This window comes from Salvelinus fontinalis, chromosome 21 (genome assembly GCF_029448725.1).
Source record: "Salvelinus fontinalis isolate EN_2023a chromosome 21, ASM2944872v1, whole genome shotgun sequence".
NCBI lineage: Eukaryota > Metazoa > Chordata > Actinopteri > Salmoniformes > Salmonidae > Salvelinus > Salvelinus fontinalis.
The window spans coordinates 22,123,753-22,150,290 of NC_074685.1; the positions used below are offsets into that span (position 1 = coordinate 22,123,753).

A 26,538-nucleotide genomic window follows, 5' to 3' on the forward strand; every position below is an offset into this window, starting at 1 on the left:
ACAACCTTTTAAGGCTGACAAGATATTGGGTTTTCTAGATAAAAACAATAATGATGTTAGTAAGTGATTACTGAATACATGAGTTAGTAAAAGAGCTGTCTGGAATACGCAGCTGAATACAGAATGGTGTCTTTCAGACTGGTGTTTCAGGAGGGAAACTGTGACCACTGGGATGCATGTTTAAGGCACTGGATTGGATTTAATGCTCAGCACTGTACTTAATATCTACCCAACAACTGGGAGAGAACTCAATACTCAAGTAAATATTCATTACTCAGAATGGTTGATTCCAGAGCATAAAGACGTATTCTACTGTATTCAAGCCATCCATGGAAATCTGCTATAGTCCCCTTAGCCCCTCAGACTACATGGCACTTGCCTTTCTGCCTATGGTTTTCCATTTCAAAGGTCTCTATCTCCATGTAAATACCAAAACACAGTAATACAATCTGACCCATTGCACATTTTCCAGAACTATGGGGGGCCAGCGTTTTGACATGAGCCACACTCTTATCCCAGTTAACCTGTTGAGAGTACCCACCCTAACCCAATCCTAAAATACTTTCTGTAGGAATGCTAGCTTTATGCCGCCCTCAACCTAAAGACAGAGAGTTTTGGTTAAATATTCAATGGAAGGGCCCTGTAGGGTCCAGCGGTGCTATAAAGCCACACAATCAAGTACAATGACTATTGCCATGGCAGAGAACTAAATGGACAGAGGATATCCCCATTAGGCCTTCCTCGTCCCATGCAGCAGCAGGGAACCATACTCAAAAACAATGCACTCCTCATCCACAAAAAAAGCTTAGTCCGTGCAAATGTTCCTCTTGTTCCTCTTGTCTAGAAACATAGTTGTATATTATTTATTTGCACCAAAAAAAACAAGTGATAGAAAACAATACAGATATATAAACAAAACAAAAAATCGGTGTGCAGATGTGGTTAGAAGCCCAGGGGCTTATATGAACACCACACCACAAACAAACTATATACAATACATTAGTACAAAAATTAAAAAAGTTTGTCAGAACAGATAACACATCCTACTACTTATAAATGTATAAATTAATTGATCAGTAATAGAAACCTGTGGTGAAAAATAGATGTTATTTTTAAAGCTGGCAAATGACCTGCGGATTGCTGTCTTTTATACACTCTCTAATTGTGTATTGTTTGTAATACTGAATGGGATTCTATCAACAAGTGCAACCTTTTCAGTAGAAAGATCTGAGTATTGGCCAACTGCTGATGAGTGGTGGCAAATAAGATAAAATAAGGTGTTTCACATGAATGGCCCACATCTGAGGCATTTACCACTGGAATGTACTGCACAGCCACAGGGAGTATAGCCAACTAACATACTATTTTCACTACTTACAGTATATTTCACTATGATTGCGAACCATTCAGTCAGAAACCAGCATGCATTGCTGTTTTGCAAACATTAGCCAAGGATTCAAAGGGCATGTGTAATGTTTTTTTGTACTTATTACCTGAAGATAAGCGGTTTAGTAAGCAGTTAGTCAGTTCATGCTCTTGTAATATTGTCTCAATATCAGTAAATGCTGCCAGACATTTCAACTACAATCTCTCATACTTCAGTAGCCATATAGAAATATGTTTTATCTCATATTTGACTTGGCTTACATTGACGAATTTATAACATTTTGTAAATATGAAGTTGTAAGTCAAAGTTAAGAGTAAAGCTCACTGCAGATGGACCTCATCAGTCAGAAGAGCACAGGTATTCCCAGTGCCATTTTCTATTGCTCTCTGAACTGAAGTAAATCCATTACTTTGACATGCAGTCATTAAACACATCCCCCTAATTAACTCAAATATTTTTCATCAAAATCTGTAACAAGTTACTGCAATAATAGAAGAGAGCAAGGGTTGACTTGCATAAAATGACTGACAGGCCAGAATCATCGACAGGTGAGAGTGAATCATGCTTCAAGGAAATTGACTTTGAGTATGGTGCTGATTTTGTCCAGCATAGATAACATTAATTATAAACATTGATAAATAAATATACATGATTCATTGACTCGTCTCTCAAAACAAAAACAGTTATTTTCTCTAAAGATTATTTCTTAAAACAACAATATCTATGCCTGTATTATAGCAAACACACTATTGATAAACAGTAGGGCATATAAACAAGTGACCTTTGTATTTAACAGGCCCAAACTACATAGTATCCCTACAGTCTACTACACAGACTGGAAACAAACAGAGACGGACAGAATGGGATTTCGGAGCCTATTAAACAAATATATAACTTTTTGATTGTGATATACATTATCACTGTAGATATGAAAACATTGACAACACCGCCTCATCAATCAGTTGTGTTAGGTATGCATTTGTATTGACACTTGGGAGTCCCTAACAGCCCTAACCCTGTAAAACTTTATATAGTGTATTGACCGCTCTCTCAGGGCTGCTTAACTAATTAAGCCTGGAGGCCACAAAGAATGAAAGGGTGCCGCTGTGTCAACAATGCTTCCTATTTGGTGACATCTTACACTAAATTAAAATGTGCTGCTAATAGGGGTGAGTGACCTCTTAAGGACTGGACCCTTTTTTTCAATTTTCGTTAAAATGACATACCCAAATCTAACTGCCTGTAGCTCAGGACCTGAAGCAAGGATATGCATATTCTTGATACCATTTGAAAGGAAACACTTTGAAGTTTGTGGAAATGTGAAATTAATGTAGGAGAATATAACACATTAGATCTGGCAAAAGATAATACAAAGAAAAAAACATGATTCTTTTCTCCATCATTTTTTAAATGCAAGAGAAATGTCACAATTTATTATTCCAGGTTATAAGCAATTTCAATTTTGACCACTAGATGGCAGCAGTGTGTATGCAAAGTTTTAGACTGATCCAATGAACCATTGTATTTCTATTCAAAATGTTGTATCAAGTCTGCCCAAATATGCCTAATTGGTTTATTGATACATTTTCAAGTTCATAACTGTGCACTCTCCTCAAACAACAGCATTGTATTATTTCACTGTAATAGCTACTGTAAATTGGACAGTGTAATTAGATTAACTAGAATGTAAGCTTTCTGCCCATATCAGATATGTCTATGTCCTGGGAAATGTTCTTGTTACTTACAACCTCATGCTAATCACATTAGCCTACGTTAGCTCAACCGTCCCGCAGGGGGGACTCTGATCCTGCAGAGGATATAGAAGAATAAGCATGTAATCGGCACAGGCCTGACCTCACAAACACAAAGAGGACTATAGACCTACTGTATGTGCCCTTTTAAGTGAACAGCATGTTCAGGCTCAGATGACTGGAGGGAAGAGTTTGCCATAGCTTAGTAACCATAGGCCTATAGTTTGATCAATGCTGAATTGTATTTAGGCCTATTGTGTCAGCAGTTATCTCATTAGTTAGTCCAGAAAATATCAATAAATATTGACACCTTACAATACACAATATATGCTGCCCTCCCCTAATTAGTCATAGAGACACAAAGGATAGCTTGGGGACAGTTTCCCTGCTCTGACATAGCGGCTGACAAAAGAGAGGACACAGGGTGTCACTCCATTGACAATAACTAAGCTACACTCACACATAAAGTCTGAAGAACTGGACAGCGAAACTGCAAACTGGTTGTCCCTAATAATTGCATTCAAATGTTAAAGATTAACTTCATAAATACAACACAAGGAAACTATTTACAAACTGAAAATGAGGATAACCCTACACTGTTACAGAAAACTGTAATTTATACAGTAATTTTAGGTATTATCAACAGTCAAACAGTCTGAAACGTTTTACTGCAGCATACTGTAGATGAAGGTGAATTGTGGGAATATTGCTGGATTTCAAATGGTACTGTAATTCAACCCCACAGAATACAGTACCGTACCCTATCTTTAGAGCTCCATAAACCTATTGACCACTAGTGGGTGCATGGTAATGTTGTTTCTAGGGCATTAACATATTTTGTGGCACGCCTTGTAAGAGGCTATATTTGTTGCACCAATTTATCTCTTATGTGGATTGTAGTGCACCATCAATTAAAATGCATAGGGAACAGGATGTGGCAGCAAATCTTTAAATTGTTTAACATTTTGCCATGTCCTTTTGGTCTGTTTTGCCCTGTAGTTGTTGTCAGTTTGGAAGCCTTTGTTTAGGCCTCTAGAAGTGCAAGTGATATAAAACACCAAATATTCATTAAGGTGCTGTAATGTGTAAACACTTTACCGAGCTGCAAACCTGCGTGCACCAATCCCTTTCCATACCCCATTCCGATTACAGTAGCATTTACTTTTTTTACAGTATAATACAGTCAATTTTACGTTATTGTACTGTGTGTCATTACACAATGCTTGCTTTGATACCGTATGTATTATACAGCAGGTGTACTGTAATGTAAAATACATAACTGTACTTGCCACTGAGATGCCTGTATATTATGGTCAAATTCATGGCAGTCCCTTTACATTGCAGGGACAACAACTCTCCTGTCACCGGGAGCTGGTAAGACTATTGGGTTTGATGGGCATTCAGACACGCAGTACACTATGCCTCTTGCAACTAACTACCCATGCACTCATACCATCAAATAGTCTACTCAAAGGACCATGTCACCAGCCTCTGTCTTAGATTACTCAGTCAAATTGACAGTATAAATAGGTGCGTTTCCCCACTAACAATCGTTTGGTTAAAGGATAAAGAACTTTCATGAAATAATGGATAGTACTAGTTCAAAATCATAGCTCAGAAGATTGGCAAGTCCCTATAGTTCAACCTTGTAGGCCTACGATTGGATGGGATGTTATTTGGTCAGTGTTTGGTCAATATGGCTGACCACTGCCACTCCCTTTGTAGTTTACTTGTGAATGAATCCTTAAATATTTGGCTGGTGCAGCTGTCTAGACTTGCGCGTAATGTGCTTAATGTCCCTTGAATGACCAAATAAAACCAACCCGTCTTGATAAGTGATCCAATATCACCAACATATTATCACCACTGCGTGTGCGTGTGCGTGCGTGTGTGAGAGGGAGAGAGAGAGAGAAAGAGAGCGAGAGAGTTTTATTCACGCTTTATTCATGTTAACCTGCCTTAAAGTGTGTAAAACAATATTATCCACAGATCAAACCACACACTACAGGCGCCATGCATTCAGCACACGGAATGACCCTGTCATCTCTTCACATTCAAGGTAAAATGAATACTGCAATTCGGAGAGTTAATGTCGAGTGATGCTTAATGATGTCAAAATTGGCTATCAAACGCAACACTGTAGGCTAATGATTGTTACAAAGTCTGGCCAATGTGACAGATTAAATCAACAAGAAATTATATATGCAATAAAGTGTCAGCAAACATTAACATGATCGTTTATGTAACGTATTGTCATATTATTAACATTGCATAGCCTATGCTAACTGGACATCGGGTCATCGCGCGACAACCGGTCAAAATTCACGATAATATTTCACGAATATGGTGCTGATAATGGTAGCTTGTCGTGTTGCTCAAACATTCCTTTCCGGTGTTGTGGATCGCTACAACGAAGAACAACGGACAACGGACGATTTCTGTTCATCAAATAAATTCCACATGATCAAATCAGTGACGATAAATTGTGTATATTCATTCATTCCATATAGCCTACATAAAGCGTCCACGACTTCGCACAAACATTTTGTCAGTCAATATTTTGATGACGGGGCCAACCCTGCCGCTCTGACTGCACACGAGACAGTACTATCTTACGGACAAAGCAACTGAGACTGGCTACTTTTCCTTTGCAGGGTCCCAGAGACCGAGTGATCGCACTAGTTCTAATGATGTTGACATATTCACACAATATTGACTGAGGCAGTGGTTTTTCACAGTAGCATTTGAGTTTCCAAACACCTTTTAATAAGTCTGAAGTCTGTCCCCTCCACCCGACCTGTTAAAACCACGCCTACGAAGCCACACAATTGGTCCAAACGCGTGAAAGAGCCAATCAACAGAGCCCAGCTTCTCGTAACATGCAACACATCCATACAGTTTGAAGCCTATGGGGCACAGAAGCGCTAGGAATATCTTGGTGCTGGGACCTTACCACCTCTCTGCCGTCAAACGACTCCTTTCTCTGCATACGTCTTTACTGAAATGTGTGTGTGCGTGAAAGAGAAACGAAGAAATAGTGTGCGTGCGTGTGAGGGTGCATGTCTGGAACAAGTAAAGACAGAGGAATTATACCGCGCTATCGAAATATTTCAACACATCGCTTTTGCAGGAGGACTGAAGCCAATGAAAGCGAATGCATTTTAACAGGAATGCCGATATTGTAGCCTAGACAACAGCAAGAAAAGAAGGCAGCAGTCAATTAAAGCGTAGTTACTCACCCTTGTTGGTTTAATTCGAAAATTGTTCGCAAGACAACGCATTGCAAAGTGCTCAACGCCCGTCAATCTCGGAAGAAAATCTTTATCTCAACACAATTGAAGACTAATGGAGTGCATTTGTTCATTTCTCATTGCAGACACTTTGTTGGAACTCATAGAACGACAGTAGAGATCATTCATACCACCCAGCCGAACACAAGTGGATGCTTATTTCTGCAGTGGTGACAGTGGACTTCTCAATTTGAGACAGTTTTGCTCGTCAAGAAACCTGCATAGACTGACTATAGTATTCAACTAAATAAATCCATATATTTGGTACCTGCCTGGACTTGGATGAGCTTCCTGATGAGAGATCCAGTCATACAAGGAACGAGTATGGCATACCATCCGTTTTTACCTCACCGGGGTCCGGAATTTGCCATGAGTGCAATGTTGGGTCACCATCCTCCATTTTTCCCGGCCCTGGCGCTACCTCACAACGGCTCCCTCTCTCTCCCGGGCGCCCTGGGGAAGCCTATCATGGACCAGCTGATGGGCGCCGCCGAGTCCGGCCTCCACTTCTCCTCGCTGGGGCACCAGGCAGCCGCAGCCCATCTGAGGCCTCTGAAGACTCTGGAGCCTGAAGAAGAGGTCGAAGACGACCCGAAAGTTCACCTGGAAGCGAAGGAACTTTGGGAAACGTTCCACAAGCGAGGCACTGAAATGGTTATCACGAAATCTGGAAGGTGAGCTCAACTTTGATGTGTTCGAATAAGACATATTTGTGTTCTGCAGTCGAAATACATCAGTATGCATCTTGTTATTATGAAAATCATTCTGATCATCAATACGATGGCATGCCTCTCGAGTGAATTGATTTAATGATGGGCGCTTGGAACTGTACCTTCGCGAATGGTGGCCAACGTTTTGATTTCAAACTAGGGTGGTGATAGGCTACGTGTGTAAATCAGCTGAATAGAATAGCCTAACTTTGTCCTATCGACAGAATCTGTATGGCCATATTGAATGGTCATGTAATCCTAACACGATATCAAATAAAACCCAACCCAAACTATAAAATATACAACACATAAGGCTGTTACATTTTAACTTCTTATGACACAATAAAACTGTGAGCAATTCTAAAATGTACTCTACAAAACAATGTGTACTCTACAAAACGTTTGTAGATCTAAAGTCAGCCCACAATACTAGGCTATGAAACGGAAACATGTATGCCTACATGCCTATTATACTAAAGTGTAATAACAAATGTTATTATCACAACAAACAAATAGTAGGCCGTACAAATACATTTACACAATGCATGCTGTACATATTATGCGTTTTTTTAAATGATGTGTGGGTGTTTTATATTCTCGCACAGACTCTGTTAGATCAATCATTTCTTCATGCACTAAATCGTATGGCTGACGCATATACGTATAGGCATACAAGTAAATGCAAAATGTGTAATATTTGAGTATTCGCAGTGTTACATTTTCATTATCTAAACCAGTATAATAGCAATGAAAAGATAGCTGCTCCATATGTATGTATGAACATAGGATAGGTAGGCCAGTCCACTGTTTTTAAGTGATTTTCTTATTCCATTTCACAGGCGAATGTTCCCTCCATTCAAAGTGAGATGCACAGGCTTGGACAAGAAAGCAAAGTACATTCTGTTGATGGATATTGTTGCAGCCGATGACTGCAGGTATAAATTTCACAACTCGCGTTGGATGGTGGCTGGGAAGGCCGACCCCGAAATGCCAAAGAGGATGTACATTCACCCGGACAGTCCGGCTACTGGCGAGCAGTGGATGTCAAAAGTCGTCAATTTTCACAAACTCAAGCTGACGAATAACATCTCCGACAAGCATGGATTTGTAAGTTCATCTAATGTATGTTTTTTTCTTATTTGCATGCTTCTCGACATTTTTAGCATGTATTATTGTTATCATGATTGTTATTGGTATTATCAGAGGTATTATTATTAGTAGCCTAATATTAATAAGCCCGTTAACGTTGCCTCTCTGTGGTCATATGGAGCCGAGGGCTGAAAAGGCTTCACCAAAATATACAGGCCTAATTTCAATTGAATAGGTTTGTGTCCATCGTGAATGATGTTTTAATATTTTCACTGCAACATGTTTCTCCAACTTTTTCCCCAACTGCTTCGGTCTATATAAATGTATTGAACATTTTTGGTAAATGCGTTGTTGGTGAGAGAAATTCAGGATAACTTTCCAATACAGCCCATTGCATCAAGTAGGCTAGGCCTGAACTACGATTGAGTAAGCTACAAAAATGGCTAATCTTCATCAAAAGTTAGAAATCCGTGTGTGCTTATTTTTTTTTAAATCCAGAATTCTTTCCTGTTCCAGACCATCCTGAATTCCATGCACAAATATCAGCCCAGATTTCACATCGTGAGAGCCAACGACATTCTCAAACTACCCTATAGCACGTTCAGGACTTACGTTTTCCCAGAAACGGATTTCATTGCTGTAACTGCCTATCAAAATGACAAGGTAGGCAGAATCACAATTTATTCGTTTATTTTCATGAAATAGTTGGATATTTATTTTGCATCCATTTTTTATAAAATAGTTTCTATAGCCAATGCTAGCACTGCGCCATTTGCCATCATAAAATATGAAAGATTTGTTTCATCTTGTTTGAGTGTTGGGCCTACAAGCTATCGTGTTAGATACATGTAAACCTCATCTCATGCCGTGTTTCCTACTAAAGCAATTGGGTCAGAATTCTCAGGAATGTATGTAATACATAATACTTCATTATATTTAATCACATGGAAAGGATTTGGCAACGACCCAGACTGTGTGTGTGTGTGTGTGTGTGTGTGTGTGTGTGTGTGTGTGTGTGTGTGTGTGTGTGTGTGTGTGTGTGTGTGTGTGTGTGTGTGTTTGCGAGACATTGAGAGAATGTTAGAGGCAAGGGGGAGGGAGAGTGTGAGAAAGAGAGGGGAACAGAATGTGCAGTTACTCAGAGAAAAGAGCATTTTGATTTTAACAGGCTGCGCTGGTGGTAACATTTAATTCCACATGTGATACACCGCTAATCAAAATCATCTCTTATGTTGGCTCTTTGATATAAGGGCTAAATGTTAGCTAAGTGTTACCTCTGGGCACTTGGGTCAAGCAAAAATGCAGTTAATGTTTGGCAGCCACATGAGTTGAAGAATATTGTCAATCCTGCCAAAATGTGCACATGGGAGGGGTGGAAAGCGAGAGGAAGTGAGTGGGGGGAAATAATGTGCTCTGCGAGGTTGACATTCAGTATGCATTGTGTGTGTGTGTGTGGGGGGGGGGGGGGGGGGGGGGAATAAAATGGTCTCTAATAGCATCAGACCTTAAGCTCGTCACTAGTTTGAGAATCAATTATCGACAAATTTCCAACCATTCAGATGGTGGCTCAATTATGCAATTTCTAAAAAAATATATATATGAGATGCAGCAACAATTAAGCTACTATTCCTTTCTACGATTTTAAGGTTAACTGTTGAACTTTAAGAATAGAAATCGAGGATAACTGTCACTCAATTTAACCACCTCTACAAACATTTATTGTATATTTAATTAGGCAAGTCAGTTAAGAACAAATGCTTATTTACAATGACGATCTAGTGGGTTACCTGCCTTGTTCAAGAGCAGAACGACAGATTTGACCTTGTCAGCTCGGGGATTCGATCTAGTAACCTTTCGGTTACTGGCCCAACGCTCTAACCACTAGGCTACCGGCCGCTACCTACAAACATTTATAACTTTGATTTCTTTCAGATTACACAATTGAAAATCGACCATAATCCTTTTGCCAAAGGATTCCGTGACACTGGCAATGGAAGACGAGAGAAGAGGTAAGGAGAAGTTTAAACTATTCCCTAACTGCGCAACAAACATTTTACGATTTCTGATGTCGGATTTTATGGACGCAATGGCTGACAGTGATCTTAGTGAATTCCAAAAAGCGGTACGACTTAAAATGATGCTATGGTAGTTCACGTTTTATTAATGAGTTGGCAGAGGTAATAGACATAGTTTATCATGTTGTATTTACACTGTTATGGTTCTCCGAGTGCAGAGATCTAAAGAGCAAAATACAATTTTGAAACTCCTACTATAGAAATAGTGTGGCGTTATTGATAGTTAACTCTTCAAAAGCTTTTCTTTGCCGTTTTGACAACAGTATACAATTGTTTGGGAGGTGGGTTATTAGTGTTCTACAGTGGTTTTGAATAGCTTGATTTCTTCGAACAGACATATATTGATTTATAAAATGCATCTGGATAATGTTCACTCAAAATGAATTGCAGGCCTGTGAATTTGCCTATACGCAAAGACTGTACATAGCAAGCCATGTCCTATGCCTTGAATAAATGATCCGTTTTCTTATAGATCGTTTTTTTCTTACAAAATACTAGTAGTGATGACCAATAACCTGTCTGTATAATGTAGGAAACAGCTGGCCCTGCAGTCAATTCGCTCATATGAGGAGCAGCAGAAAAAAGAGAACGGGACGTCCGACGACTCCTCCGGCGAGCAGGCCTCATTAAAATGTTTCGACCAGGCCTCGTCTCCCGCAGTGTCTACCGTGGGGCCTCCCAACCTGAAAGGTAATGGAGCCCATAGCCTCTGCTTGGGTTAAGATTCAGAACTAGGCCTACACGTTCCGCATCTCACAGACCCATATAGCATAGACACCTACAGTAACCTATGCTTGTAAAAAAAAAAAGTGTGCTGTGAAATATTTTCCAATGAGTAGGCCTATGCTACATTTTGGATTTAGTTTGAATTCAGTTGAATGTCTTTGGATATCAGTAGGCCTATTGTGTTGAATACTTGCACGACAAATTATATAATTTTGTCCAGCACCAACAATAACATACAAACTATGTAGCCTACCTTTTATGTCGGCTCATTCGTGTAATTCCCATTCACATGATGGGTCTCTCGTGCTAAGCATTTAGCAATAAAATGAATCATACATCTGCCAGAATGATATACTGGATATAGATTTATTTTTTATTTTTTATAAAATAAACTTTCGAGATGTAGGCGTAGTCAGTTATCTGAATGACAAAAAATCGTTAGAATTGTGAAAACATTCCATCGGTTAAAATGAGGCCAATTTGAAGGACTTGATCATATGCTGAAGGTTAATTAAAAAATAAAAATACATCTGTAGCCTATGGATTTCAATGTAGCTCAATACATTATGAACACTAGCCTACGTAGCCTAAAGCATTAGGCCTAGGCCTACTAACCATTAGCCGTACAGTATCCTACAGATAATTACATCTCATTGACAGCGCAAATTACGATCCTCCAAACGAGCATGGATTCAAATCTAGGCATATTTGTTTATATGAGATATCATTTTGACCGATACTGATTACATATCTAGTTGTACATTTTTATTTTCATTTTTTATTAATATGGCATCGAAAGTCATGAAGAAATGTAATAAAGTTGGCTATATGAGAATTTAGGAGAATAAACCAAAAACTAAATGAATCCTGATTAACTTTGATCATCATTTCTCATGTATCACTAACTTTTGACTCATTCCTGATAGATTTCTGCGAGAGTGATGAAGACAGCGACGATGAAAGCAATGGAAACCTAAAGGATGGGCCGGACTCCAGTAAGATCTCAACCACTACGGAGGATGGGAAGGATCGTGAGGCAAGCCAGACTAAAGGCCATCAATTTGGTGGCAGTGATTCTACCGGCCGGTCTCGGGAAAGCGCCCGGAGGACTGAGAAAAGCCAAGCAGACTCACGACAGAGCCCCATCACCGTGATCTCCAGCACCACTCGGTCCGGAGAAGACTTCAAGAGTCCAAGCCGGGACCAGCCCAAAGCGGACGAGTGCAGGTCTATAAGCAAGGAGAACTATATGCCTTTGACTGTTCAAACTGACAGCAGTCCGCACTTAAGCCAGAGTCACATGCATCATTTTGGATTTCCACCGGGTTTCGCGGGACAGCAGTTTTTCAATCACTTAGGGGGCGCGCATCCCTTTCTTTTGCACCCCAGTCAGTTCAACATGGGAGGCGCGTTCTCGAATATGGCCGCGGGCATGGGCCCCTTACTGGCAGCGGTGTCCTCTGCAGGGGTTAGTACCATGGACACGGCCAGTATGGCGTCACCCTCGCAAAGCCTGACGGGAGCTCATGGACTGCCTTTTCATCTGCAGCAACATGTCTTGGCATCCCAGGTAAAACCTGTTTTATTACCACCAGCAGTACATTAATGCCTGTGTAAAACACATGCTATGAGATCCTGAGAGTTTTTCGTTACATTTTGACGAATATACTGTGTAGCCTATATCATCTTAGGTGTCCTTGTCCCCATTACTTTATGTGAAAATGTCAACATGGTGTAGAAGAAAAATAGTATAATTTACATTTCGTTTTAATAGCCTAGTTTATTCCTTATAGCGTTCAAAATCACAACAGGGGCGAGCATAGCCTATTGTAGACAGTTATGTTATAGCCTAAATAATAACCGAATGTGTTTTATAGGGACTCAAGTTTATTTGGATTTTAGGAAGGTGTGGATATTATTTGTCTCAATTGTTTACAGCATATGTTGGGATTTAGGCAGAGACCACCTAAGCGTTACAACAATAGTTTTAGGCTAGTGTTGATGTGAACTCATTAATTAAGTCTGTGTTTTAGAGGAACATGGCGAATGAGATGTGCTTAGTGCTTCACTGGTTCGGGGAGGGAAAACAACTTCTCCTAAATGCATAACAGATTTGCTGTTTCCATCTACTTTCAAAACATATGTGTTGCAGAAATAGTTCCTTTTAAATTGCTATTTTATGAGCAACATCATATATAAAGAATGTTTATTTGCATTCACAATTCATGAACTATTTGCAAAGCTACATAAAACACGATATCACATAGTGGTGGGTCTAGATATCACGTAACACAAAAAAAAACTAAATATTTTGTCCATTTGATTCTCGGAATGTTTTCATGGATTTACGCGTGGATAACGTTATGTATTCCATATGTAAGGCTAAATTCAAGAAAATGTATTGGTAATGGGTTTACACCCATCTATGTCAACACCGCCGCTGTATAAAATCATTACGCATAGACACAGAACAGCATCATCATGAAAATCGCTTTATGAGAAAAGTGAACGTAGACTTACACAGCCACATAACACACAGCCACATAACACGTGTCTGGGTTCATTATTCACACTCACTACATGACCTCAATTCAATATTCAGGCCTACATAGACAGTGTACATTGTGAACAATTTAAATGTAGCCTATTTTCCCTGTTTTGCTGTGTTATTATCGTGACTAAAAGCTAGCGTCTGTTAAATTTGTGCATAGTTCTATTCATATCATTCCCCTCCTCTCTCCCCAGGGCCTGGCCATGTCTCCATTTGGGGGCCTGTTCCCTTACCCTTACACGTACATGGCAGCAGCCGCGGCAGCCAACTCCGCAGCCTCCTCCTCTGTCCACCGACACCCTTTCCTGAACGCAGTGCGCCCCCGCCTCAGGTACAGCCCTTACTCCATCCCTATGAGCGTTCCGGACAGCAGTCTGCTCACCACCGCCATCCCCTCCATGGCGAGCAGTGCGGCCGAGCGGAAAGGGGACGGCATGGCCACGAGCCCCGTCTCTGCCACCCTGGACTCCACCTCGGAGGTCACCAGCAGGTCATCCGGCTCGGTCTCCCTGTCCCCAAAAACTTGCTCTGGGAAAGATTCCATTAACGAGTTGCAGAGCATTCAGCGTTTGGTCAGTGGACTTGATTCCATTCAGGACAGGTCACGAAGCGTGTCCCCATAGATTCTAATGTTGTTATTTTTGTTGTTTTTGTGATGATCATATAAGGACGATGAGGATGAGAATGATGACACCCTTCTAGCGAATGCGGGTTTAGAAAACTGACCTATTGAACAGTTTAGATTTTGAAATGCACTTTGGTTAAATACACATCTCATATGTATATTTCTCTTTTGTTAAATTAAACAACGCTTTTGAATTTTTCCTGTTATTTGAATACCGTACAAGTATTGAAACTGAAAGGTTGGCATGGATAATACTCACAGATCTTTGATAAGTTGCTGCTGTGTGATGTCCTATGTATACGTTTGTTTTACGTCGAGTTACTGAGGTAACGAAATTTGTTCGATTTAATGTGCACTCTGAATTGGTTATAATTATTTGAATTCACTTCTCTTTATATTATAAAGACTGCTGTGTTTGATGTATTAACTGCATAACAATTTGAAGCATATCATTATGCTTATAGGGGGGTAGGTGACACTTTGCATGCCCTACAAAACGCTACATGTCTCTTTTATGACTGTCAGTTTGTTGTTATGATTTATTTTCACGACCAAATTCAAATGAAACGAATAAGGCTAAAGGAATGCTTCAGGCTGATCTTAAAACCAATCTGGAGGAGAGAGAAAAACATGTCTCCCTCCCTTTTTTCTAACGAATCAATCAATTGGTCTTCGGTTATTGATTTTACGAACGAATGTCTCTGTTTGTCAAATTATAAACGCAGGATTATGCTGCGGAAATCCATATGCTGGCACTTGTTTGAAGTATGCCAAAACAGAACCGAGGTTATAAACTTCATGTGCGAGTGGTTGAGACTGTCCTAATTTCGCATGCCGAATCCAACATAAGTATTCAACTGGCAAAGGGAATCTGAAATACAATTGAAAAGGTAATATTGGGTTTAAATGTAAATAGTGATATATACAAATATTTATGTAATTATTTCATATTGATATTGATATTGCGTGTAAATACAACGGAGTAGTTTAATTTTAGGGATCTGTCCTTAATTTATTGTCGATACCTGTGTAAAGATAGTTCGTGGGCTATTACCCTTGTTTTTCCATCTGCATTTTATATCCCACTGAATACGGATTTACCTGTACCTCAAATATCCACAGAGCTAGTTGTTTTAGCGGACACACATGTGCCATTGTACCTCTAGCCTACCTGTTGTCTCTGTGTGTTAAGTGCTACTGTTCAGACGAATGACAGCGAGAGCACACGTCAACAGCTTTCTGAAAAGAAAAAAAACATTCGTCTAGGTGTGTGTCAAAATGGACGAATTTTCTGTTAAAAAATGCTTTGCAGCCTGATAGTAAAAATGCTGCATCTTATTGAAATATGAAGGTTCCTTTTGTGTTTCTAAAGTTGTCATTGGGTTATGTTGTATTCGGTTTTTGTCTAGTTTACAACACCCAACGATCTGTTCTTGAAAGTGTCAATAAAATAGTGAAATGCAGTCTCCATACGTTTCCATGTGTCCGTTTCTTTAGGCCTACAGGATATTATTTAAACTATGATGTAAACTTTGTGGATAAATACAAAGTAATGTAATTGCTCAAACCAAATTTGTGTCGATCCTTCTCTATCATGCAGTCTGGCATAGCCAGACTTTTTCTTTCCACACTTTGTCCACTTTAAGCATTAAGGGATAGAGGCGTCGAGACAATGATCAAAGAGTTGAGAAATGTTCTTAAGATAACCTGAGAGAAGGCACTGGGATACTCTCAACCTCAGCTATGATACCTGGAATTCCTTCCTGGACGCGCAAGACCGCGCCAGAGTGAGTCATTGTGCGCGTGTGTTTTATGGGCCTGCTGAGTAGCCTATTGACGAATTGTTTATTTCGGCCAACGTGAACCCTAAAGAATGTAAAATAACTTGATTGCACTCTCCATTGCGCGTAGAATCATGAGTTTATTAACTTCATATCTTTATTTGTAAATTGTATGGTTAATAAGTAACGACAGTGGCGCTAGGGAATAAGAGTAAACATGACATATAATCTCAATTGCTCTGTCTATTGCTCACCTGGCGCCCTCGATATCTTACTGGATTTTGTTGCACGGAAGGCGGCAGTGCGTCTGAAATAGGCTAATGTTGAACAGGATTCTTACGTTGATATTCCAGACGTAACGCCACCTAGTGAACACTACATAAACTACACAACTACATGACAAAGTACTGCAGGATGATTACTTTGAACAGGGTCAATGCTATTGGGGATCATTGGGACGTCCAAAGTCTAAGTCCTAAACCTAACCTCAACCCTACCATGAACATAACGTTAACCCTTACCTAACCTTAACCCTTACCTTAAACATGTTCCATTTCAACTTCAATGGGGGGTAGAGACGTCCCAAGGATCTCGGATAGCACGGACCTTTTGTATACTGTGGACTCTGACCTGATGAAGCCTACCTTGGTGTACGGTGACGATATTATTCAACCAGATATGGAACATTGGAGTGGAGAACAGTTTACGGCAACGTTTTTGCCACCTGAGATTAACCAGACCATTGCTAGATGTGTGGTTTTCTGGAAATGGAGAGAGAATTGGCACAACCAAAACTAATACAACACAACAGGCCTACAAGAATGGAGAATTGGCATATTAATGTAATTACAGTGGGTTTATAGTAATCATATATAATATAAAATATGTCACACTTAATGCTTTGCTTATGCCTTTGACGGTAGAAAATTAGAGGAGAGGAAGAATTTCGGCCTACTGCGCTTTTTACGTATGCGTCATGCTTAATTTGTCATTAATTTAGAAGCCTCCAAACACCTAATTCATGTTAAGCTTACCTCGCTTCGTTTCATTGTCCAATATTGGTCATAAACTGAATCGATTGCGGTGTTGGGTTCTACATTTGTTTTTTGGACCTATATTTCGAGAAATCGGACAAAGGTGAAAGCCTAGGAGGTGCATTTCACAAAATTATGTAGGCAACTGCAGTATCCACCCCGACTTAATAACCCTATTTTTCTCATTCCCTCTCACTTTCTCACGTTGTCTCTCTCTCTCTCTCCCCCCCTCTCGCTCTCGCTCTCTCTCACAAACACAAACACACAGAGAGAGAAATAGGTGTTTATATTTTCAATATTAGGCGCATGCAGTGCAAATAGTAGCATAATCTTCCACAGCAAAGTAGAAGTGTGCCAAACATCTATTCATGTGGATCCATTGTATTTATTCGAGGCAATTGACCTGGGATATCACTTTCAATTCTCTGCGAATGGGGTCAGGCCTTGGGAGAGTATCCTTTATAATAACAGCTCCATTACTCAAGCACCTGACAGCTTGGGCGAAGTTCTCCCGTGTCCTTGTTAACACCATTTCCATCACAGCGCGCATGCGACTTTGCTCCAATAAGCACCTGCTAGACGCGCCCAGCGCGCGGTACTGGTTGCTCATACTATAGCGCGTTTTAGGCCAATGTCATTACAGTTGATTCATACATAGTACCCATATATTGTGTATGTTGTGCTTTGTCAGTATGTCTTATGTTGTCTATATTTCTGACTCATGTATGCTATGTCATACGGCGCAGGACAATAAAACATGAAATACTTTTCTATAGCTAGGCCTACGTGATATTGGTCAACGGGATTGAGATGTCCAGTGCCCCAGAGACCTACAAAATAACCAGGTCTTTCACAGGCCCACAGTCTGATATTAGTTTCAGTCAGTGTAAACTAGGCTATAGTGCTGAGATTAGAGTTGGAGTGTGTTAAAACGTATGCCACAGTTTTATGCCGCCACTCAGTGGCTATGCAATAAGACTTTGGTATTACATCAAGTCAATGATTTACAAGTCAATTACGTGTATTTATTCAAACAATGATTTATTCTCAATTAAAAAGTAATTAAAATCGAGTGAAAAAATACAAATTACGTAAATTATTTATAGATGAACATATAGGCCTACATGTATTGATAGAAGTTACTATACTAATTTCATGACAGAATCACACATTTTGCATGGTGTCTGTCTCCCTCATCAGGTAGAACTGGGATTTCCCATAATACTATGGCTTTATTTTGATCATGATTTAAGCATGTAGCACTGGATTGGCCTTAGTAAACCACATACAACACAAACTAGTCATGGTTATCTTGTGTTCATGAGTAATAACAGCTGGTATCACTGTCCCTAATGCATATCATTAAAGTTATGCGGCCTAACATTGATAGTTAAACCTACACAACTGCTATAAAACGCCCTACAACATTAAACAATAAGAATCACACATTTTGTACTCAAAGATTACATTTGAGAACTGATTTTTACACTCTAATAAATATTTTGAATGATACTTACATTTGAGAACTGATTTTTACACTGTAATAAATATTTTGAATGATACTTACATTTGAAAACTGATTTTTACACTCTAATAAATATTTTGAATGATACTTGTGTGTTTTTTTTGTGTTTGTACGAATGTAAACAATATATTTTGCAATCTCAAGGAAGTTTATTTGAAGTTTAGAATTTTACTCTGTACATTAAGTGAACCCAGTACAAACCACATGTGCACATATTGTTTCCAATGATTCCTTTAATGTTTACTGGTTGCCTGCCGTAAACGTAAACCATCTTTATGGTATTGCTGATAGATGATTAACACTCGCGCACAGAGACAAAATAACAAAGCAAACAAGGGTAAACAGTGATAAACAATGTTCCCTTCATTTTTTTGCAGCACTAAGTCAATTTCAGGTCTGCTGAGCGCAAACTTGAACCTTGTGAAAATTATGTGCAAGTTCCAGGGTGAGTTTACTGTGAACACTGAGGCTGTACCCGCTTTAAGTTACAGTTTTACTGTGAACACTGAGGCTGTACCCGCTTTAAGTTACAGTTTTACTGTGAACACTGAGGCTGTACCCGCTTTAAGTTACAGTTTTACTGTGAACACTGAGGCTGTACCCGCTTTAAGTTACAGTTTTACTGTGAACACTGAGGCTGTACCCGCTTTAAGTTACAGTTTTAACAGTGGCCATGTAGGCTACTGTGGCTATTTGATCATAATGTAGGCCTACCAGAGTGGCCTACCATCAAAAACAATGGAGACAATGCATCCCATAACATTTCAACATGGAAATAGCTGTTCTATCATTCAACCTACAGTAGCAGACAATGTATGGTGTTCAATGTAGGCCTACATTCCATGAGACTTTTTTTTTGGGTGGGGGGGACATGCAGGACTTGACATTAACCTGTTTATCCACTTGTCCTTCAGACAAGGAGGTGACTGGAAATGTTGCTGTGTTGTTTGATGCAAGAAACCACTTTACAAAATAAAATGTTTTTTATTCACATACCATTATTGCAGATAATCAGGCAAATTATGCTACCCTCTGACTATTGGCTAGCTTATTCAAACCTGTCTCAAAATACAACACTGCCCCTTTAAGACAAAAAAAGCTCTTTGCTTGACTGGCTTTTCAAATATGTCTAGAAATGTATACATTGTGTGCTCTTGTAGGAAGCAATCACTCCCTTATTGCTGACTACAAATGATCTATAACTGGGCTAATAACTCACTAACTAGCAAAGGATATGAACAAAATGTGCACACATGGCTACATGCAGCTCTCGCTTTGATCTCAAAACAACCGCATCTACTCATGACCACTCATGCTGTAAACACAGTCCAGATCAAAGTAAATGGCAAATATCCATATATGGCAATGGTCTATTTAAGCAATAAGGCACGAGGGGGTGTGGTATATTGCCAATATACCACGGCTAAGGGCTGTACTTACACACGACCCAACATGGATTGCCTGGATACAGCCCTTAGCCGTGTTATAGCCATGTACCACAAACTCCCGGAGGTGCCTTATTACTATTAGAAACTGGTTACCAATGTAATTAGAGCAGTAAAAATAACTGTTTTGTCATACCCGTGGTATACGGTCTGATATACCACAGCTGTCAGACAATCAGCATTCAGGGCTCAAACCACCCAGTTTATAATTGCATATACTGTAAGCCTACTGCAGCTCTGATTGTTTATGCTGCACCAGTCTTTGTAGAGTACAGTCTGAGTAGTGTGTGTGAATGCAATGGAATCCTTCTCTGATGCATTCTGCCTACAACAAAATCTCTTGCATAGTTTGTTTTGTTTCAGTATGTTGCATTGAAAGTGGCATATATTGCATTGATTTGACCACAGTAAATGTCACGTTCTGACCATAGGGCTTATGTGTTTTGCTTGTTTTAGTGTTGGTCGGGACGTGAGCTGGGTGGGCATTCTATGTTGTGTGTCTAGTTTGTCTGTTTCTGTGTTCGGCCTAATATGGTTCTTAATCAGAGGCAGCTGTCAATTGTTGTCCCTGATTGAGAATCATATATAGGTGGCTTGTTTTGTATTGGGATTTTGTGGGCGGTTGTTTCCTGTGTCAATGTTTGTGCAACACGGGACTGTGACGGTTAGTTTGTTTGTTATTTTGTATAGTGTCTTGTCTTCGTGTATATTAAATCATGGAAACTTACCACGCTGCACGTTGGTCCTCCGATCCTTCTCGCCTCTCCTCGTCCGAGGAGGAGGAAGAGCTAGACTGCCGTTACAGAACCACCCACCAATCTCGGACCAAGCAGCGTGGCTATGGGCAGCAGCAGCGGCCCACTACACAGGACTCCTGGACATGGGAGGAAATTTTGGAGGGAAAAGGACACTGGGCTCACATTGGAGAATATCGCCGCTCTCGTGGAGAGATGGAGGCAGCTAAAGCCCAGGAGCGGTGGTATGAGGAGGCAGCACGGAAGCGTGGCTGGAAGCCTGAGAAGAAACCCCCAAAAAAGTCTTGGGGGAGGGGGGCTAAAGGGTAGTGTGGCGGAGTCAGGTAGGAAACCTGCGCCCACTTCCCATGCTTACCGTGGAGAGCGGGAGTATGGGCAAACACCGTGTTATGCGGTAAAGCGCACAGTGTCTCCTGTACGTGTGCTTAGCCCGGTGCGGTACATTCCAGCTCCACGTATCGGCCGGGCTAGAGTGAGCATTGAGCCAGGTGCCATGAAGCCGGCTCAACGCGTCTGGTCTCCAGTGCGTCTCCTCGGGCCGGCATACATGGCACCAGCCTTACGCATGGTGTCCCCGGTTCGCCAACACAGCCCCGTGCGGGTTATTCCACCTCCCCGCACTGGTCGGGCTACGGGGAGCATTCAACCAGGTAAGGTTGGGCAGGCTCGGTGCTCAAGGGAGCCAGTACGCATGCACGGTCCGGTATATCCGGCGCCACCTTCCCGCCCCAGCCCAGTACCACCAGTGCCTACACCAAGCACCAGGCTTCCAGTGCGTCTCCAGAGCCCTGTTCCTCCTCCACGCACTCTCCCTGTGGTGCATGTATCCAGCCCAGTACCTCCAGTTCCGGCACCACGTACCAGGCCTATAGTGCGCCTCGAGAGTTCAGTGTGCCCTGGTCCTGCTCCCCGCACTAGCCTTGAGGTGCGTGTCTCCAGTCTGGTACCACCAGTTCCGGCACCACGCACCAGGCCTATTGTGCGCCTCAGCAGGTCAGAGTCGCCTGCCTGCCCAGCGCCGTCTGAGCTGCCTGCCTGCCCAGCGCCGTCTGAGCTGCCTGCCTGCCCAGCGCCGTCTGAGCCATCCGTCTGCCCAGCGCCATCTGAGCCATCCGTCTGCCCAGCGCCATCTGAGCCATCCGTCTGCCCAGCGCCGTCAGAGCCGCCCGTCTGTCCCGAGCCGTCAGAGCCGCCCGTCTGTCCCGAGCCGTCAGAGCCGCCCGTCTGTCCCGAGCCATCAGAGCCGTCCGTCAGTCAGGAGCCGCTAGAGCCGTCCGTCAGTCAGGAGCCGCTAGAGCCGTCCGTCAGTCAGGAGCCGCTAGAGCCGTCCGTCAGTCAGGAGCCGCTAGAGCCGCCAGCCAGTCAGGAGCCGCTAGAGCCGCCAGCCAGTCAGGAGCTGCCAGAGCCGCCAGCCAGTCAGAAGTTGCCAGAGACGCCAGCCAGTAAGGAGCTGCCAGAGCTGCCCTCCAGTCATGAGCTGCCCTCCAGTCATGAGCTGCCCTCCAGTCATGAGCTGCCCCTCAGTCCAGAGCTGCCCTTCAGTCCAGAGCTGCCTCTCTGTCCGGAGCTGCCCTTCAGTCCGGAGCTGCCCCTCTGTCCTGAGCTACCTCTTTGTCCTGAGCTACCTCTCTATCCTGAGCTACCTCTCTGTCCTGAGCTACCTCTCTGTCCTGAGCTACCTCTCTGTCCTGAGCTGTCTCCTCAATGTAGTGGGGACCTTGGTGAGGATTCCTAGGCCAAGGTCGGGGGCGAGGGTCGCAACTCAAAGGACGCTAAGGAGGGGGACAAAGACAATGGTGGAGTGGTGGCCTCGTCCTGCGTAGGAGCCGCCACCGCGGACAGATGCCCACCCAGACCCTCCCCTTGAGTTTTAGGGGTGCGTTCGGAGTCCGCACCTCAGGAGGGGGGTACTGTCACATCCTGACCATAGGGCTTATGTGTTTTGCTTGTTTTAGTGTTGGTCAGGACGTGAGCTGGGTGGGCATTCTATGTTGTGTGTCTAGTTTGTCTGTTTCTGTGTTCGGCCTAATATGGTTCTTAATCAGAGGCAGCTGTCAATCGTTGTCCCTGATTGAGAATCATATATAGGTGGCTTGTTTTGTGTTGGGATTTTGTGGGTGGTTGTTTCCTGTGTCAGTGTTTGTGCCACACGGGACTGTGATGGTTAGTTTGTTTGTTATTTTGTATAGTGTCTTGTCTTCGTGTATATTAAATCATGGAAACTTACACCACGCTGCACATTGGTCCTCCGATCCTTCTCGCCTCTCCTCGTCCGAGGAGGAGGAAGAGCTAGACTGCCGTTACAGAACCACCCACCAATCTCGGACCAAGCAGCGTGGCTATGGGCAGCAGCAACAGCGGCCCACTACACAGGACTCCTGGACATGGGAGGAAATTTTGGAGGGAAAAGGACACTGGGCTCACATTGGAAAATATCGCCGCTCTCGTGAAGAGATGGAGGCAGCTAAAGCCCAGGAGCGGTGGTATGAGGAGGCAGCACGGAAGCGTGGCTGGAAGCCTGAGAAGAAACCCCAAAAATTTCTTGGGGGGGCGGCTAAAGGGTAGTGTGGCGGAGTCAGGTAGGAAACCTGCGCCCACTTCCCATGCTTACTGTGGAGAGCGGGAGTATGGGCAAACACCGTGTTATGCGGTAAAGCGCACGGTGTCTCCTGTACGTGTGCTTAGCCCGGTGCGGTACATTCCAGCTCCACGTATCGGCCGGGCTAGAGTGAGCATTGAGCCAGGTGCCATAAAGCCGGCTCAACGCGTCTGGTCTCCAGTGCGTCTCCTCGGGCCGGCATACATGGCACCAGCCTTACGCATGGTGTCCCCGGTTCGCCAACACAGCCCAGTGCGGGTTATTCCACCTCCCCGCACTGGTCGGGCTACGGGGAGCATTCAACCAGGTAAGGTTGGGCAGGCTCGGTGCCCAAGGGAGCCAGTACGCATGCACGGTCCGGTATATCCGGCGCCACCTTCCCGCCCCAGCCCAGTACCACTAGTGCCTACACCACGCACCAGGCTTCCAGTGCGTCTCCAGAGCCCTGTTCCTCCTCCACGCACTCTCCCTGTGGTGCGTGTATCCAGCCCAGTACCTCCAATTCCGGCACCACGTACCAGGCCTATAGTGCGCCTCGAGAGTTCAGTGTGCCCTGGTCCTGCTCCCCGCACTAGCCTTGAGGTGCATGTCTCCAGTCTGGTACCACCAGTTCCGGCACCACGCACCAGGCCTACTGTGCGCCTCAGCAGGTCAGAGTCGCCTGCCTGCCCAGCGCCGTCTGGGCTGCCTGCCTGCCCAGCGCCTTCTGAGCCATCCGTCTGCCCAGCGCCATCTGAGCCATCCGTCTGCCCAGTGCCATCTGAGCCATCCGTCTGCCCAGCGCCGTCAGAGCCGCCCGTCTGTCCCGAGCCGTCAGAGCCGCCCGTCTGTCCCGAGCCGTCTTTGCCGCCCGTCTGTCCCGAGCCGTCAGAGCCGTCCGTCAGTCAGGAGCCGCTAGAGCCGTCCGTCAGTCAGGAGCCGCTAGAGCCGTCCGTCAGTCAGGAGCCGCTAGAGCCGTCCGTCAGTCAGGAGCCGCTAGAGCCGCCAGCCAGTCAGGAGCCGCTAGAGCCGCCAGCCAGTAAGGAGCTGCCAGAGCCGCCAGTCAGTCAGGAGCTGCCAGAGCTGCCCTCCAGTCATGAGCTGCCCTCCAGTCATGAGCTGCCCCTCAGTCCGGAGCTGCCCTTCAGTCCAGAGCTGCCCTTCAGTCCAGAGCTGCCTCTCTGTCCGGAGCTGCCCTTCAGTCCGGGAGCTGCCCCTCTGTCCTGAGCTACCTCTCTGTCCTGAGCTACCTCTCTATCCTGAGCTACCTCTCTGTCCTGAGCTACCTCTCTGTCCTGAGCTATCTCCTCAATGTAGTGGGGACCTTGGTGAGGATTCCTAGGCCAAGGTCGGGGGCGAGGGTCGCAACTCAAAGGGCGCTAAGGAGGGGGACAAAGACAATGGTGGAGTGGTGGACTCGTCCTGCGCCGGAGCCGCCACCGCGGACAGATGCCCACCCAGACCCTCCCCTTGAGTTTTAGGGGTGCGTTCGGAGTCCGCACCTCAGGAGGGGGGTACTGTCACATCCTGACCATAGGGCTTATGTGTTTTGCTTGTTTTAGTGTTGGTCAGGACGTGAGCTGGGTGGGCATTCTATGTTGTGTGTCTAGTTTGTCTGTTTCTGTGTTCGGCCTAATATGGTTCTCAATCAGAGGCAGCTGTCAATCGTTGTCCCTGATTGAGAATCATATATAGGTGGCTTGTTTTGTGTTGGGATTTTGTGGGTGGTTGTTTCCTGTGTCAGTGTTTGTGCCACACGGGACTGTGACGGTTAGTTAGTTTGTTATTTTGTATAGTGTCTTGTCTTCGTGTATATTAAATCATGGAAACTTACACCACGCTGCACATTGGTCCTCCGATCCTTCTCGCCTTTCCTCGTCCGAGGAGGAGGAAGAGCTAGACTGCCGTTACAGTAAAGGGAAATGTTGATAGTGTTAACAGGGAAAACTCTAGAACAGTGGCCACCAACCTTTTTTTAATCAAGATCACTTTGAATCAAAATGCAGTTTTTTTTTTAACATGACTTAAAAAACATAAGCCTGTGCAACATTAACCAATTAAAAACAGTACTGTAGCAATGAGGTTTGTGCAGTAAGCTATAGGCCTAATACATTATCACCGCATATTGGCTTTGCTTGAATTGCCCTGCCAATGCACTGTTGTTTGGGCCATTTAAAAAATATTAATTTCAAAATTTGAGGTAGGCTATATGATCACCCCGGTAATAGATCAGTTGTTGTATTACCTGTGAAGGACAGCTGAGTGAGCATACATTTAAATAATTTGCTTTTTATTTTTATTTTATTGGGCTAGCTTATCAATGTGCTAGGCTGATGGTGCCTGCATCTGATGGTCAGTCTCGGCGGAGCGAGAGAGCAGCAGACTGAGGGTCCGCCTCTCACCATCCCTCTGGTCTCCCTTCCCTCCACTGACACTGACCAGATGATGGAAAAACTCGAGTCGCACCGCATTAATGCACAAATCCATGTTGTTACTCCTATGAACAGAAAACGTGAAATATTCCTCGATATTAAAAAAGACCAAAGCCGCTAATAATAACAACAACGCAAGGCTATAGATACACTTTCCTACTCAATAATTACTGCTGCAGTGCTTGTTGTAGCATGAGTGGAAATAGGAATGCACATTTTATGGCTCTTAAAAGTGTTGAATACAAAGTGTTGACAGTGCTGAGTAAGAACTTAAACATTAACTCACTCATAAAAACAGTATATATTTTCTGTATTCGTTGATAGTCTCTCTCTTGTCATTGTTTTAAACATTCTGAAATCTCACAGTATCAACTTTGCTGTAGCTATCTTTTATGCCTGCTACATTACTGCAGACACCGCCATCTGAGCCATCCGTTCGGCCAGGTCGGTAGACCTTTTGTGCAGTTGATTTGCTCTCTGGGCCCGCCCGGGTATGCAGAAGTTTGTACCTTCAAACACATAAAATTGTTCAAAATGGCAACAGTTCGCCTATCCGACGCACAGGGCAGCTGAATTGGGTCCACATACAGCCAACAGCCGGAGACGAATAACAAGAAAATAAGAACAGAAGGCTTTATCGTTGGGTTTTTTACAGAAATGTTTGGCGGTCGACTAGGAATGCCTTGTAGATCGACCAGTTGAGCGCGATCGACCGGTTGGTGACTACTGCTCTAGGAAATTGAGTGAAGTTCAATCTCGTGCTTCTCTGTGGGTTTATATTTCT

The 26,538-nt window shown here is 43.2% G+C and overlaps 1 protein-coding gene across 4 annotated transcripts; it reads left to right on the forward strand.

Moving 5' to 3' along the window:
- The first annotated feature begins 6,009 nt into the window (after positions 1–6,009).
- Positions 6,010–15,672, forward strand: LOC129818446 (T-box transcription factor TBX3-like). Of its 4 annotated transcripts, none has more exons than XM_055874315.1 (7): positions 6,010–7,102; positions 7,978–8,260; positions 8,726–8,890; positions 10,160–10,236; positions 10,835–10,992; positions 11,955–12,598; positions 13,774–15,672. In XM_055874315.1, the coding sequence occupies exons 1-7, from the start codon at positions 6,711–6,713 to the stop codon at positions 14,200–14,202; spliced, it is 2,148 nt and encodes a 715-aa protein (XP_055730290.1). In that variant the 5' UTR covers positions 6,010–6,710; the 3' UTR covers positions 14,203–15,672. The 4 variants fall into 4 exon arrangements, with proteins under 4 accessions (XP_055730290.1, XP_055730292.1, XP_055730291.1 ...); XM_055874317.1 differs by having other exon boundaries at positions 8,744–8,890; XM_055874316.1 differs by having other exon boundaries at positions 7,978–8,245.
- The last annotated feature ends 10,866 nt before the right edge of the window (positions 15,673–26,538 follow it).

Coding starts and splice junctions, on each gene's coding strand:
- LOC129818446 (XM_055874315.1), top strand. CDS start 6,711: ATGAGCTTCCTGATGAGAGATCCAGTCATACAAGGAACGAGTATGGCA. Junction 7,103..7,977: donor GTTATCACGAAATCTGGAAG/GTGAGCTCAACT, acceptor TCCATTTCACAG/GCGAATGTTCCCTCCATTCA. Junction 10,237..10,834: donor AATGGAAGACGAGAGAAGAG/GTAAGGAGAAGT, acceptor TGTATAATGTAG/GAAACAGCTGGCCCTGCAGT.